This window comes from Anser anser (genome assembly GCF_964211835.1).
Source record: "Anser anser genome assembly, chromosome: 8".
Classification (NCBI taxonomy): domain Eukaryota; kingdom Metazoa; phylum Chordata; class Aves; order Anseriformes; family Anatidae; genus Anser; species Anser anser.
The window spans coordinates 30,690,369-30,706,487 of record NC_139728.1 but is presented as its reverse complement, the minus strand read 5'-3'; the positions used below and the strand labels follow the sequence as shown (position 1 = coordinate 30,706,487).

The window sequence follows — 16,119 nt, the reverse complement described above, 5'->3', positions numbered from 1 at the left end:
GAGGAACTGAAAGGCTATGTTAAACATTTTCAATTTAAGTAGTTTAAGAAAATATTTACAAATCAGGGTCAGTCTGTGTGGTACTATGGTCTGCAAAACACTTCCAGCCTCACGTCCTGCACACCTGCCCCGCACCCTGACCCACCCCTACGAGCAGGCACTGACCACGGAGGTTCCAAAACGAAACATTATTTGTTTCCAAAAGGGAACATTATTTGCTTCCAAACCGGAGTGTTATTCTAACGATTTCCAGCACTGATCCAGCCAGGGATGCAGCAGCACCGTTCCAGCACCGTTAGTGTCTGTTTTTAACAACCCCTTTGCGATGTACAGCAGGTGCTTGCTCACTTGCATACCCACCTATCAGTGCACGGTTGCTGGGCTGATTTGTTCTAATTAATATATTTTGGATAGTTCAGGATTGATGACCAGTTATGGTGTCATCAAAGCCTACAGCACCATTATTTTTTTAATTCAAGTTTTGTTAAAGAGTTTGTGTATGCGTGATGGGACAGAGGAAAGGGAAGCTCAAAAGAGGACCAAAAATGTATTAAACAACAACAAAATGCCTGGTCTAAACCACCCCAAACTGTACTGGTCGACCACATCAGCTCAGTGGCCCCCTTGTCTGGGCGACTCGTTGACAGCCCTGACGCCTGCGATCGCGGTGCCGCGGGGCTTTATTTCAGCTCTACATTTCCCAGAGCTAAAATTACTCCTGCCACTCTCGCTGTGTGCTGTGCACCGTCCCTGCAAAACGTTTCCCACCCCGCCGGCCCGAAGCAGCGCTCCTCGGCCCCAGCACGCGGCGGCTCTCCCGAGGAGGAGCGCACAGCAGCAGGCCCACAGCTGCCGCTGCCACAACCGCAGGGAACCATCTCCAGATGGGCCTGCTCCGCGTCCTGCCCGTGCAGCAGTCCCTGCTGTGTCTCGTATCGGGGCTGTTTGGTGCTGGCTCGGCACCGAGGACACCCCTCGGCTCCTTCGCTCGCAGGCTGCACGCGGCTCGGGCACCAGGCGCAGGGCGGCGTTGCCTCTGTCTGCCAGGATCCTGACCAAGACACTGCGTCAGAACTCCTTCCCGCACCGCGGACAGACGTACAAAGATAATGCATTTTAATAATGCATCTATAACGCTTTTTTCCTCTTCTCTAAATATTTACCTCTTCGGTCTCCGGTCCCTGAAGCGCCACCCGCTGCTGCCCACGACTACCGGTGTGGTGCTGGAACGGGAGAGCACCTGCACGTCTGTAAGGCGCCGTCCAGGACCTCGGAGTTTGCATTACCCTGTACACGCACTGAGCTACAGCCTCATCAGAGAGCCTAGCGCGGAGGGGCCGCAGCGGAATGCGTTGTACGGGCAGTACTAACGCAGAGAATTCGTTCTATGTAAGAACAGAATACACGTTTGTATGTGCGAGATTAGCAAATATAATCCGTGAACCTACAGAATATTGAACTCTCTAGGTAGTCTATATGCTGACAGGGTATATATAGTTCCATATAGAGCACACAGATTATCTGCAACTACAGGCACACTTACACCACTCTATCCGATAACTTCCTACCGTGACCCCAAGAGCAGAGCCCCACCGGTGAAACCAGCCCCGTCCAGGGGCAGAACACTTCACGAGGACAGCACCACGCGCCGCGGGCCCAGCCCTGAGCCCCTCCAGCGTCTCCCCCGGCCCACGGCCGCCAGCCCAGGGCAGAGGCAGAGCCGCAGCCACCTCCGGGCACTGCGGTGCCACTTCCACTGCCGGCAGATCGGAAAAGTTACAGAGGTAACGCCACCAAAGCGTGCAAGAGAAAACGCGTTTCAGGGACTCATTTACTTTTTTTAAAAGAAAATGTATTTTCTCACGCAGATTTTTTAGGCAAAAACCTCCCTCTTTCAGTTTTGAAGTAAGCCTTGCAAAGGAAATAACTGAAAAACGGCCCTCACATATGAAGATCTTGGAAAGTGACTCAGAAGTACGCACGACAAGGACAGATTGCAACAGAAATAATTAAGCACAATACAACACTTCCCGTCCTTTTCGTGCCCCCCAGTTCCCAGGCGTGAGGGTGCCAGCGGTCCCAGATCGAGATCTGGTCAGGCCTGAGAGAGCAAAAGGAAACACTCAGCAAGCACCAGGGAAATGTCAGGACTCGGGGAACACGTACGTCCCCACCAACACCTCTCCGCTTTTTGCAGATGTAAAGCTGCACACTTCCAAGCTCTTTTGCCCACCAGAATCGCACCGATCCGGACAAAAACAAGTACCAAGTTACAACTTACCAAATCCACGAATGACGGCGACTACGTGTAATATTAATATTTAACATCTTCCAAGACAGTATTTCTCTTCTAGTCGCCTGAAAACACTCAGTACATTTCACGCTTACTCCCAACTTCTGTCTTGCCTAAGTTTTATCAGTGGCATACAGCTACTTGCAGGAGTTTTTGTTCTTTCTGATTACATGTCAACTCCCATTTCAGGGTGGATGTCACTTTATATACGAATGCAAATGACTTGGCAATCAAAACGTGAGGGTGCCGTGGAGCAGCCTCTACAGACTCCCATATTTCTTCATCTACATCAGAAAAAAAAAATAAAAAAATCTATTTCTGGCAAAACCCTGACTGTAGTTTCCTGCTCTCATTTGTATAATCCCTTCCAATGACACTGACACAGGAGAAAAAAAAGAAAAGCGTGCATTTTCCAAACTCAAGAAGCATCCCCGTGTTCCTGTTTATCCTTCCCAGGTCACGCTCATCGTTCATTCAGCCGCCGCCGTCGCCGATGAACCCGAGTTTCCCGAGGCTCCCGCGTCCCGTGCACCCGCAGCGGTGCTGGTGGCACCGTGGGGCAGGAGGAGAGGGCACCTCTGTCACCGCAGCACGTCCCGGTGACACCGGGAGCAGCCCCGATGATGAGCCGGGAGGGAGCAGGGCTCTATGACAAAAGGCCTGGATTAGCAGTGACATCGAACTGCGAGAAACGAGGAAGCTTTCGGAAGGCTTCAGGCGCTCTGCAAGGGGCTGTGCCGGCCATCCTGCATAAACACCGGCGCGCTCTGCTTCGTTCCTGTCACCCGGGGACGTGTCGGTGTTTACGAGCGGGGCCGCTAGCTGCCTTTCCAGCCCCCTCCTTGTGGTCAGAGAGGTGCTCTGGCGCTAGGAAAATCCTCCGAGCAGGTACGTCCACAGCCGCAATCTCATCCAGAGGCTCTGAGCAAGAGCAGATTTGTACGTCTCTGCATAAAGTGGAATTTTACAGGATGTACATTGAAGCCCTGCTGCTAACCATCCAGCCCTGCACAGCTCGCGGTGCACGGAGCCGGGTGGCGCACGGAGCCCCTGCCACCGCCCCGGGGACGCTGCCGGGGACAGCCCCGGTGCGCAGGGCACTGGGCACGGTCCCTGCCCCGCACCGCCGAGGGGCCCGTGTGGTGACAGGGGAGGGCTGATTAAGGACGGGGAACTGAAACCGCCGGCGGCAGCAGCCGCCCTTGGGTGGCTCGGGAATGCTGGAAGCGAACCTGCCCACCCCGCGCCGCTGCCAGGCGGGAGGTGACAGCTCCCGTGACGGGCTGAGATGCGCTGCCCGGCTTTCTGCACGGGCAGCCAGGGGCTCGGCCATTCAGAAACACGCAGTATGGACGGGCGCATTTTCCATTCGCCGGGTATTTTCCCCCAGGGAAGTCTCAAGACATTTCCCTTCAACATGCAAAGGGAAGGGCTTTTAGGATCAGCTGCAACCAGATGCAACAAAGGCAAGCGGCCACCCTGCCCAGAGCCTCCACAAGGCGTGAACGTGCTTTACCATCCACCAGAGCCACACGCGATGCCGAGGGCGAAACTCCTTGACCGTGCCACCGGCCATCAGCCAGCACCAGGCCGCAGCCAGCACCCAAGCGGAAACATTCATCCATGTCCTACTGTGCTGGCCGACGCTGAAAACACTTTGCAAAAAATGTAGGTGTGATTAAAATACACCAAAAAAGGAATCGTACCTATTAAGATGGAGTAGGGTTAACCAGCACATAAATAGTTTGGACCTTCCCAGTTGGTTTGCTGCATCTCTACGTTTGTCTGTTTTGAAATGGGCCACTTTGACATGAAATGGTGAATTATTTTGCCTTCAACTCTGTGCAGACTGGATTTATGCATCTCATATATGAAAAAAAGCCCACAAACATATACGGATGGAGAGCAATACAGAGATACGGAGCCATACCCAAACCTGCAGCCCCGGCAGCAGACTGCGCTTGCACAGCAGGCCTTGGACAAATGGCCACGCAGCCAGCAGAGATGTCAGTCCTGCAGTTATGGGCTCCAAAAAGGGAATTTCCATCTTCAAAAGTCATGTTATGTTAAAAGCGGAACGCACGTTGTTTTGGACAGAGTTGCACACTCCAATCAGGAAATATTTTAGGCATTTCTTCACAATGCGGACGTTTCTCGACCAGGACTCCATCCTGCCCTCCATTTCTTTGGAGAAACAAAACCCAGCACCACAGCCGTATTGTAAACACGTAGGCTTTATACATCACAAAACCACTGATATACCTCATACGCTGAAAAGCACTGCATGCGGAAGTTAAATTAAACAGCAACACCCGTGGGGCAGGCTGAAACCTAATTTACCATTAAATAAGAGAAACTCAGCTCACTTAACGAGCTTAACCCAAGCCTGTGGCCATCTCAGTGCAGATGTCAACGCTGTGGGGCTTTGGGGGCTAACAAACTGCCACCCTCACAATCACCCCCACGCCCCTCCGCAGGCTTCCCATCCCATTTGCACCAAACAAGCTGAAAATGTTCACGATTTCATGAGGGACAAGGAAATTCCGAGGCAACATGCTCCTGTTGCCCTAGGTGATCCTGCCCTTTTTTGCTTTTCCTTAGCGCTCAGCCTGGCACATTGAAATATCAAAAAATGGCCTTCAGTGTGATTCTCATTGGTTTTGTTGAAAAAGACCAAACGAATTCACTGGTCACTTGGTAGCAGAAGTTTCCGTGTGCTATTACTTCTCTTCTATCTACTCAGAATCTACTGAGATTCTGCATTTTCTGTCCCTGCTCCCATTTCTACAGTATCTCACTTCACGTTTCCAACCCTCTCTTTCCCTCGAGCATCCTGAACTTGATGTGGATAATTGCAGGGAACACGGCAGTAATGAAACGGTGGCTGGGTGGGAAGGACCATGTCTTTCTCCTGTTATTTTTTCTCCTATAGCTACTCAGACAGTTGAATAATTATCCCCCATTAGAGACCCAAATGAAAAACCAACACGACATGCAAGAATGTAATTCCAGGGCTACGCTCAGGAGCCACTTTTCCCTTACCTCTGGGTCTCGCCACGAGTGCCCTGCCTCCTACTCCCACACCAACCCTACCCCACACGCTTTAAAAATCATCAGATAGCTCATTTTGATCCTTACCCACTGGGTGCCACAGCTGCATATTTAATGTCTATTAATTAGAGGGCTCTGCAGGCCCTACTGGAGACGAACCCCGGCCCCATGGGTTCACCCCGGCCACCCCAACGCCCGTGCTCGAGGGAAACACCTTGAGTGCGTTCTGTGAACAACTGCAGGGATTCTTACAACCCCTTGATAGGAAAGCAGCAGATAACATTTCTCCTGTCTTTCAGGCAAGTTACATAATGCAGCTATTGTGCAACCGGAACGCTATCATGCTGCCTTAAAACACTCCAGGTCCTCCAGCACTTTTTAACCTTTTTTTCCCCTCGATCAACAACAGATTGCTGCAAAGGCTCAGGAATGTTCTCTGTCCCCAGAAGGTACAGATACGGTAGCCTGAAAAAATCTGCCTGATATTTTTGATATTTTGAGACGAAACAGAAGCACAGTACCTTTATCAAAATGTTCGCATTTCATGGTATCTCTTTCCAGATTAAAAGCCTTATACAAATTCTGAAGTATATTGGGGTTTTCGCTCCAAATAAATAAGATATTAAAACACTGAGATGAATATTTTGTCTTCCTCCTAGGTGTTAATAGTGGATCAGGATAATATCCAAACATCCTAGCTTATAATCTGAAAGCATGAAAATCGTTCCGACCTGTCAGAAGCAAACTCCCCATCTCCTGCTGCTCCCTGGTATTTTATTAGCTGTTTTGCAGAGCAGCACTGACCCTTTTGCAAATGTTTGCGTCGTCGTTTTTTCCAGCACACGCAACTACCAGAGGCTGATTTGCAGAGTACAAAGCTATCTATTGATTTGGAAGGGATGTGATTGCCTGGGCACCAAACAAACCACTCGGCCATGCAGAAGGTTTTCATTCATTCTTTCTTTCTGGCCACACTGATTCATACTGATGACATCCTGATCTGCAATTCAAATTCCCTTTTTTCTCTAAAGTAGGCTGCCCAAGGAGTGCATTGCCTTACCAACCCTTATCTCAAATACCAGCATCTTCCGTGTAATACTAGAAAATATTTAAGAAACGCAATCATAAAGCATATATCCACTTAAAACGATTAACTCATCAAACATAAGTTTAAGATAATATTTTTTTCTTTAATTCTTAAATTCTGATCACCAAATAATGAGCTATTACTGCCGTAAGCTGACTCGACACCTGCCAGTAACTCAGCATGCCAGGAAATTGCCTGCTCCAAAACCGAGCTGGACCTCATGCAGGCTGTTCTGCGGAAGGGGCGTGCCAAAACCCCACAGGAATACATCCCTGAGACAAACCGAGCGCAGGACTGCAGCAGGTAGTGAGCACAGTCACGGGTGAGCATTCATTAGGGACCTGCTCGCAGGAATCTCCTGCCACCAGCCCTTGCCTTGCCCAGGGCCACGCTGCCTGGGGCTGCTCGGGCATGAGGGCAGCCGGAGCCCGGAGGATGCGTGCCCACCCTGGGCCCTGCCTCACACTCACTTTCTGAAATAAATAGGGGCTCTGAGGGGCTCAGAATAAATACAGGAGGGAGCCAGCACCGGCACGGCAGGGCCTCCAGCGGTGGTGTCAGTGGCAGTCACCCTGCTCTCTGCAGCGGTGCTACGAGCAGACCCCAGACAGACGCAAACATAAAGCCTCCCCAGGAGCAGCCCGTCTTTTCAAAGCAGACACTTCTCCTCCAGCTGTCTCGCGAGCACCTTCCCTCCACTCTTCCCATAGATAAAACCCCGTTTTCAAATGGGTAAAATTCAAGCTAAGCAACTTAAATGTGGAAGAGGAGGTGTTTCAAAGGAAACCACGCACCTGTGCTGCAGAGAGCCTCCCAGGTGCACCAAATGCGCGACCTGGCTCTTACGTTCTGCCGCAGCCCAAAAAAGCAGCATTTACGTAAAAAATGCGTGCGATGCCTTTGAGCTGAGCAGGTGACTGCTCCGGCATTGAAGCAGGCAGCGTGCTTTATGCTCCGGCTGGGAGCAGGTACGGGAGGGAACAAAGTACAGCCCCCTTCAAAGGGAAACCGAGACTCGGGCGGGCTCGGCTTCTGTCGCGCCGTTGCGCACATTTGGGATGGTTTCACGTGGAAACCAGCGCTCCCCAATTCATCAAGGAGAGGGATGGCTCGTCCTGCCTCGCCGCCACAGCGGCGTTCAGCCGAAGCAGGAGGCAGAGGCAGGAAGGCAGAAACCAAACAGGAACCGCGGGCGGACTCGGCCAGAGCAGGCGCGCCGCCGCTCATTCCGCAGGCTGCTGTCAGCTAGCAGGAGACAGGCAAAAAGCGTGTGTACAAGAAGCAGATGAGACCAAAGGGAAAAAAAAAAAAAAGAAAAGATGGAAAATCAGCTCAGTGATTCTCAATCCACCCCGCAACTTCGCGGCGAGCCTTTCTGAGAAGTTTCCAACAGAAAATACCGCAACGAGCTGACGCCAGCAGCGCATTTCTAGATGCAATGCCACGGCATGACCTTCTGCAGGTCCCGGTGCTGACCCGTCCCACGGCCCCCCCGGGACCGGTCCCATCCACCTCTCGCCAGCAGACCACAGGACGGCATTTCAGGGTGCGCATTTTTGGTAACAGCACGCCAAAACCTTAACGCTACACCCGCACTGTGCAGAGCAGAAGTACATGTGCTGGACAGGTTTCCAACCGGCTTACATTTTGATCTACAATTTTATTATACCTTTAGGGGGCTTTAATTTTATATTCCATTTTGGCGACTTCCAAACTCTTAAAGCTTTCTCAAACCAATTTGTGGCAGAGATGCTGCAGGGGACGTGAGTTCCCACAGCAGCACGCGAAGTGACTAAACCAAAACCAATAATCATTTATCTGATTGAAGCAGAAACTACCACAAACTTTTCAAAATGAGCTTTATGCCTAACACGAAATTTATTAGCTCTCGATGCTCCGGTTCTTTTGAGATGCGGCTGCTGCATTACCTCGGTTGGTAAAGAAACACTCGCTGCTGGTTGCTTTCGGGATGGAATTTGGTGAAGTAACAGAGGGAAGGTGCTGTAAGTGTTTGTATCTCGGGATATCGCCACCTGTAACAGACTGGCAATCAGAGGTGAGGAATCGCAGGATGCTTAAGCAGCAACGTGTCGAACATCAGGAGGCTTCCCAAGCTTCTCCATCAGTGGAACCACCTGGAGAACCACATGTTGACCCCCCAGAGCCTCCTCTGCCCTCCTGACCACTTCTGCAGGCCAGGGAGACAAACCGAGCGGTGGGCCTGGAGCCCCACACCGCGCTGGGCTTCTTCTGGGCGAGCACATCGGACACAGCTCTGGGGCCTGCTGTGGCCTGAGCGCTTGTGAAATCAAATACGTGCAGCCGGACTGATGTTTGGGTATCTGTGAAGAGGGCCGGCCCTCTGGATGTGCCTACGGCCTCCAGCCCGGCCGCGGGTCGGCCTGGTACCCGCAGTGCGCGGCGCTCACCTCGCTCGGGTCGTGCCGTGCTGCGGCGGCACGCAGCTCTGCCGGCTTCGCACGCCTCACCTACAGCACGGGTGTGTGCGTGAAAAGAATCATCGCCTCTTCAACACAGGTCATAATATTATGACTTATTACCCTCAACACTTTATTTTCGTCTTTTTTTTGTCTTCAACCCTTTAAGCTGCAGTGTTCAAGAGCATTAGCTTTCATATCTACTTGAGTGCAGAAGGGATATTTTTACATTATGGCAGTTTGCGTTAAAACAAGCAGATGACAATTTGGGAGTGCAGTACTTAAGGAGCTATTTCCTGACAGGAGACGAGGCAAAGCAGCAGTTTCCTCAGGTACTCAGATTGCTCCTTTCTGCTCTCTTCCATAATGCAAACTCCCATCATGCTCTCAATTTCCTTTCAGTACAAATCCTTCTGCATGAAAATATTTTAAAATATTTTCTATTCCATCCGATTTCGTGACAAGAAAAAAGCCCCAACGCAGACAGGAAATTTTAAGTACGTTCTCCGTGCTTCCTCAGTTGCAACCAGGTATTTCGCATCTGCCATGAGCCATGGCCACGGCCTCACCTCCAGCTCTCACCTAACTCCTGAGGCTACCGAGTGATTCCCCCGAACAGAGGCTCCTCAGCATCGCCCGTCCCTGCACATTTACCCCTCAGCCTCTGCTTGAGCAGACACGATCCAGCCGCCACACGCTCGGGGCAGGCTGATGCCAGCCCAGCAAAACCAGCAGCGAGGCCACAGCTGCTCCACGGCGCGCAGGGACGGCGCGAGGCCCTGTAGGACTGGGATGTAGAGAAGGCTCGCACCTACAGGTCCCAGAACAAGGCTCTTTGTACACCTTTAACATACGTTACAATCCCTGATATTTGGATTGTCACTCCAAGGAAGACAGTACAATATTTGGAACCCCAAACAGTAGGGAATCTTCAGTTCCTCTGACCCCTCCTGAATCAGTTTTCAGAAGCTAAAACAACACCGCAAAAGTTATCAATGTTATGATTTTGTTTAATGCATTATTTCCTTGGCATATTGAAAGTTCCCTTTCAATGATAAGTCTCTTTAACAACGAATTAACTTATATTGACAATAGCTGTTTTTTCATATTGAAATGACTCTCATTTTAACTTCCAGCATTAGAATAATATGCATCTCTACTTAATTCATTTAAGCCAGCAGACTTTGTGCAAAATCAGAACAATAATACTTCTTAAACAATTGGCAAACTCAATGAACGTGCCATCATTACACCAGCACACCATGAAATACACACGGAACACAGAGCAACGATTTGCCCTGAGCTTGCTCTGAGCCAGGTCCGTGGCGGGTGAGGTCTGGGGTGGCACGCAATTCTCAAGAAAAAAAAAATCGATCGCCAGAGAAGAATTGCACCTGGTGAGCATGCGCACCTGCAGGACAGTGCAGCCCAGGGAAAGCGCTTCCCAGACAGCCCTTGCGGTTGTGAACATAGCCCACATCACGGGATGCGCATCAGCGGGCTGCAAGGCCACGGCAGTCGCTGAAGGGAGGTTACCGGCACCATCCCTAGAGGTGCAAAACCAAAGCGCAGGAGAACCACCCCTACACCAGGGGGATGGGGCGGTGGGAAACCAGCTGTGCAAAAACCGAAAGGATGGACCTGAAGAGCCACAGAGGGAAAGGATTTCTTACAGTCAACGTCATTTTTATTTTCTGAGTTTATCGTCCGAGTTGACCCTAATTAGAGAAGAGGGATACACAGGCAGAATTTGAGGGGTATCTCCTTTTTCTTCCAGGCAGGGCACTTTCAAAGACAGAGCCCCCAGAGCAGTCTCCATGTGAGCACTTTCACCAATCTGCCATTTTGACGTGCGCCCAACAAGTTTATGTAACATAGCAGCACAAGGAGCATTCGCCCAGATAACAAAACTTCTCCTGTCATCATTAGCAGCAGTGGGAAAGCATCTAATTCCCAGCGCTCGTGCAGCCCTGGGCGATGCTGGCGCGCTACAGAACCTACACGCCTCTCCTGCCGTCGCTGAAGGCGCCGCGTCTCCCAGCAGACGAGGCTCCAGCTTTAAAAATCCCAAAGCATCACTCTCGGATTGCTGAGCCCTGCCAGCAAAGACTTTGCAGCAAGCCGGGGATGTCGCTTTTCAGGAGAGCAAGCTCTGCCAACCAATGCCCCGCAGAAAGCACACATCTGTTTCACTGAAGTTCGGCGTTAGAGCAGCATTTTGAAAGAGAAAAGGTATTGCACATAATTTAACGCATACTTATTAGTTTCAAATAGACAAAGCTGATTAATCCAGCTTGTCTGTACAATTCAATGCTGTATGCAGAACCGTGTGCATCATTTCAGCAGACAACAGGGCTAAAACGAGGTGCTTCGATCCCGGGGCTGCACAAATCCTGCCCCTCCTGGCAGAGGAGCCCCCGGGTCGCACCGGACCCGCCGGCCTCCGAGACTTTTCTATGGGCTGCTCCTGCCTGGCTCTCTGGATGACCTATGGGATACGCTACAAAATACTATTCCCAGAACAGATTTCATGAAGGGGTTTCAGTCCTTCGAGAGACTTACTCATGCAGCTCAGAATAGTGCACGTCACAGCCCTGCTTCGTGAGCGTGTACATTTAAATGGTGATCACTGCCTCGCACATTCGCCACCCTCCAAATGTCGCGGGCACAGGCAGAAGGCACACTCTTCCTATCTGTTTCCCACTTTAGGGGAAAAAAAAAAGGCAATTTTTGAACGTTGGCATCTGGAATCTTTCCAATTTGTTTGCCCATTGCTACGATTTTTAACCACTGCTCCCATTTCCCTGAAAAAAAAAAAAGAAAATTCCAGAGAAAATGACAAGGCGCCTGGAAGCCACTCTCCTCTGCACTCTTCAGCCCGAGGCACAGAGCGCGTGCGCACCGCAGACTTTTGTAGACTGAGAGTAGACTGAGACACATGACAATGCAAAAATGTCTCTACCCAAAATACGTAGAGTCTCCTTATCTAACATGCAAACTAAAAGCAACATGTAAAAGTAGAGCTGTAATATAAAACCGTAGGCTTGTTATTTTACAATAAAGTGTGCTTCCATGACACTGCATATTTTTTAAGAGCACTTAGACAGGTGAACAGAAGAAATGCTGCTGAAGCAGGCTGACAAGTTCTGCGACGCCGGAATTAGTATTCTGACACTGGGCCACTTCTTAATGCACCCAAACAGAGACTTGAGAAATGCACCGGCAGGCTCAGGAAAACACAAACCCAGATGTTTTTAGAGAAAGGCTCCGAACACGCCGCAGTTACCTTACGACACTTTTATCTCCCAGGAGCCTGGTTATGGAATTTTCTTACAGGAAACATTTTATGCAACGAAAGTGCACTGCATTTGTTTCCTTGGAAACAAACCCTTTCAACCTTCATTGCACAGAATCTTAAGCAAAAGAAAACTCTGTAATTAGGCCCAAGGTCTAGCTATTTTAAGCCAGCAAGATGTTAAATCACAACTATTTTATTAGCAATAGAACACCATGAAAACACACATCTCAGTTACGGGAGTAGTAAGTCTTCACATCAACCAAAACAGTAAATCCATTGAACTACACCAAGAAATATTACTACTTGCCCATTTAACAGAATTTGGGAGACTTTGATTTAGCTATGCCGTGCACCAGGATTAAAAGCAAACCTCTAAGTGACAAACAAAAATGAAGCAATAAATAAGTAACATTTATTCATTTAGGAGACTTCAAAACCTTGACGCACTGCTGTCAGTGCTTGTGAAAACAGCATTTGGCCACAAAGACTGAAGCACTATAAGCACCAGCGACCTGCACTTTTGCTGTCAGTACTTTACCCAGGCTCTCGCACAAAACACTGTCACAAAATCAGAACCAGCACCGGTAGCATCTACTTCTGGCCAAATTATAAACATGGTCTGAGGAGCTTCATTAAAAGGAACTGGACAGTTCAGTTTAAACACATTGGATAATTCTGTTCTGCTTATGATTCCTTGATGTTTTTCCTATGGAAAAGCTCTATACAATTTCAATTTAAAAGATGCAGTTGAATGCTACAAAAAAAATGATCTGAAAAGATACAATGAAAACAATTATTTACTAAATTATACTCTGAAGTTAGTATTTTTTTCTAAAAAGAAGTTGTAAAAGATTATTCTATAAATCTGTGATTTTATAGCATTCTATCATTCTACTGTTGATTTTAAGAATTTTAGGAATTATAAAGTACATTTGCTAAGCACTGAGCAGATTATAATGCACCAAAACATTATTCCTGTTGAATTCTGCTACTGGGCTAATGGATAATAATAATAAAAGAGATTCAGAAAAGTTTAACCTCATGTTCCACACAGCACAACTGAGCCCGGCAGCGAGAACGGCTCACAGCGCTTGGCTTTTCTTTGCCATTCTCTGGAGATTCTCTCACTTGCTGCTGATAGATTTTCCCTTTCCTTATATAAATGTTTTAGAATGAGAAGGATTTATTCTCCGACCATCATGTCTTTTTGATTAAACATTACACCGCAGGGTTTTTTCCACCATAAATAGAGCGATTTTCAATAAAAGGCAGTGTCATGACACTTCTGAGCTGAATCAGTTGAGCAAACAGAGGTAAATCACGGGGAAGGGAATTTTCTTCCCGCTTGCCCACTGGAAGTCTGGCAAACTCAGCTACCCGGGAAGCGTGAGGGTTGTGAACTTCCTTTACTGGTGTCTGGCCGGCACCACGGCAGGACCTTCCAGAGGCTGCTTGCTGCCGAAAGCGCCTCGATGCTCCCCATGCGGGGCTCCTTGCTTCGGGGGATCATGGAAGAGCTCGCCTGGGCTCGCCGTTGAGTAGGGTTTGGATGTGGAAGGTATCTGCTTGTTTTCACAGATGGCCCCAACGTATTGCCATACCCAGCAGCAAACGTGATATTTCTATTAACCAGAAATTAGCTCCACTACAGGAGAGCTGTCCTGTACTTGGGACAATACGAAAACAGGCTTTTGGGCAGGAACCGTCGTCACGGGGAAAATAAGACAAGAAGCTAATGTGTGAGGATCCTGTTTTAGTCTGCTTGGAAAAGTTCTAGAGCCTACTGCTTCTGCAATAGTCAGAAGCTGCTTGAGATGATTAAATCTATCATAGTGCACGAGGAAACACAAATAGCCTTGAAAGAAAGCTGTCCTTCTGGTGGAGAGCTGGGAGGCCATCTGCTCTTACCTCTACAAAAGCTCTTCCTATTAAAGACCAGGATTTAGAGATACACTGACATTACAGGTATATTAATAGAGCCAGGCTGAGCAAGGTTTTCTCCCTTGTGGGAGAAAGTAGCTCCCTGCACAGTACGCACTACTTCGTGTTTAAGTTGATTTAAGAAGAAACGTCTTCTGCCTCCTTCATTCAGATGGGCTTTGTGCCTTCCTTCATAGGAAAGCTAGAAAGGGCAACCTAACATCTTCCGTATTTTTGGCACTTCTCTTTATTATTCATACAGCAACTGAAGAATAGCGTACTGCCAGGGAAGCGTTATCAATGTTTGCACAATCGACAGCAACTGCATAACCCTAAACTGCCGCAAAGCTACCCGACGTAGCACAGCCTGCAACCATTACCAACAGGCATTCGTGAAACGTCCTCTGCTCACGTCCCAGTCCTCCTGCAAGCAAGGGATCGCACCGCTGCCTCGTTACGAAGGAAGAAGAGCTAGTTAAGGCAGAAGTGATGACCTTTTCAAATGTCAAAGCGCGGCTGGTTGGGCGCTGTGCGCACACACCCCTGCCCCAGCCCCGGCGGTTCCATCAGGCAAGGAGACCGCAGAAGGGCCAGCCAGCCAAAATAGGAAATATTGCTGCAGATGCAATGTGTTGCTACTTTTCCCAAAAGAGCAGGTTAGATATTAAATTCTCTCTCTATTCTGAAAGCGAGACTGACACAGCGGCAGAAAATTCAGAGATGGATCTAGTCGCCTAAATGAGGCAATTCACAGCTGATAAATGACACTCCTCTGTCTGCCTAAGAAATGCTTCATTAGAAGTTCAGCTCAACCCCTACTGTTCAGAGAGAACAGATCCGCTTACTCGGAGCTGCGCTGGATCCTAACACCGTGCCTCTGCCTTTCAGCTCCTCCTAGACAATGGCTGTGTACAGCCCTACGTGCTGCAGAGCCAACCTGCCTGCTGAGACAGAAAATTGCCTCAGTTGTCACAGAAAATACATATACCGGGAGGCAGCCGGTGTGGAAACTATTTTGTTTTTGAATGATGGGAAGCTGAGTTTCTTCATGTTTTTATTACTCCTCCAATCTCCAGGGCAGACCAGATTCTGGTCTGCAACAGAGGGCAGCGTTACGCAGAAGGGAACACATTTTATCACCAGCATGCATAAATGATAAATGTAGTGGAGGGCAACGTGGGCCACAGGCCCGTCTCTCCTTTGGAGCACCAGAAACAAGGCCAGCCCGTGTCAAGAAGATGAAGCAACTGCACTTGCTTGTGTTCTCACATCGGGTTGCAAAGTCACCGCGGATCTTGGCCTGTGGTCAGTCCAGAGCTCCGCCACAACCTCAGAGGTGAATGCCTGAGAACCTGCGAGGCTTCACAACTCAGAACCAGCCTTCGCAGGGGAGAGCGGTGTCATTTGTAAGGTGCATTTGTTCTTGACATCTGGAGAATGGAAACTTGGACACTGCCTGACTTTTCTCCAAGTCCACTGCGGGAGAAGCACATCTGGAGTACATTAGTCTTCTGCATGGGTCTGTTTAGACATGAACACTGGACAGAACGGCTCCTAGACCAGTGACCATGTATTATTTTTACCTGAGGAGCGACCGAAAGCTGTTATGTCTGAGATTAGCTGAGAGTTGTACCTCGTTAACGGAATCAGAAACCAGTTAAATGCCATCTCTGCTAAAGAAAACAGTTGCATATAGATTCATGTTTGTCTAATTGTACATGACAGTAATTCCAGGGAGGGGGCTTCGAGTGGCACTAAGGAGGCTGAGGGGCTGTTAATCTCACAGCAGCCCCTCCGTGGAATTTCAGCATCGCATGAATAATTCAGCTTGTGTAAAAAAAAGGCTTAATATGTATTTTATTCCAACTTTTTCATTACGAAGTTTCTCCTCCCCATGCTCTCTGCTTTCAAAACTGAAAAGAGTAATTTATTGTGCTTTCAGTCAGATTCCTCTCATGTTGCACCAGGTTTTAACTCTTTCTTTACCAGAGGGAAGCTGGTGCATCTCAATGCCTTTGACTTCAAGAAGACC

At 49.0% G+C, this 16,119-nt stretch overlaps 1 protein-coding gene across 6 annotated transcripts in view; it reads right to left on the bottom strand.

Moving 5' to 3' along the window:
• PDE4B (phosphodiesterase 4B) overlaps nucleotides 1-16,119 on the bottom strand; it is a 191,148-nt gene that overhangs the window by 77,089 nt on the left and 97,940 nt on the right. Inside the window, exon 1 of one of the 6 annotated variants that reach the window (XM_083845733.1) lies at nucleotides 2,282-3,780. The exons of the other annotated variants lie outside the window; for them this stretch is intronic. Coding sequence (XP_083701859.1) covers nucleotides 2,282-2,328 — 47 coding nt within the window. The 5' untranslated portion in view covers nucleotides 2,329-3,780. Of the gene's footprint in view, nucleotides 1-2,281; nucleotides 3,781-16,119 lie in introns of those variants that run through there. 6 annotated transcript variants of the gene reach the window in all.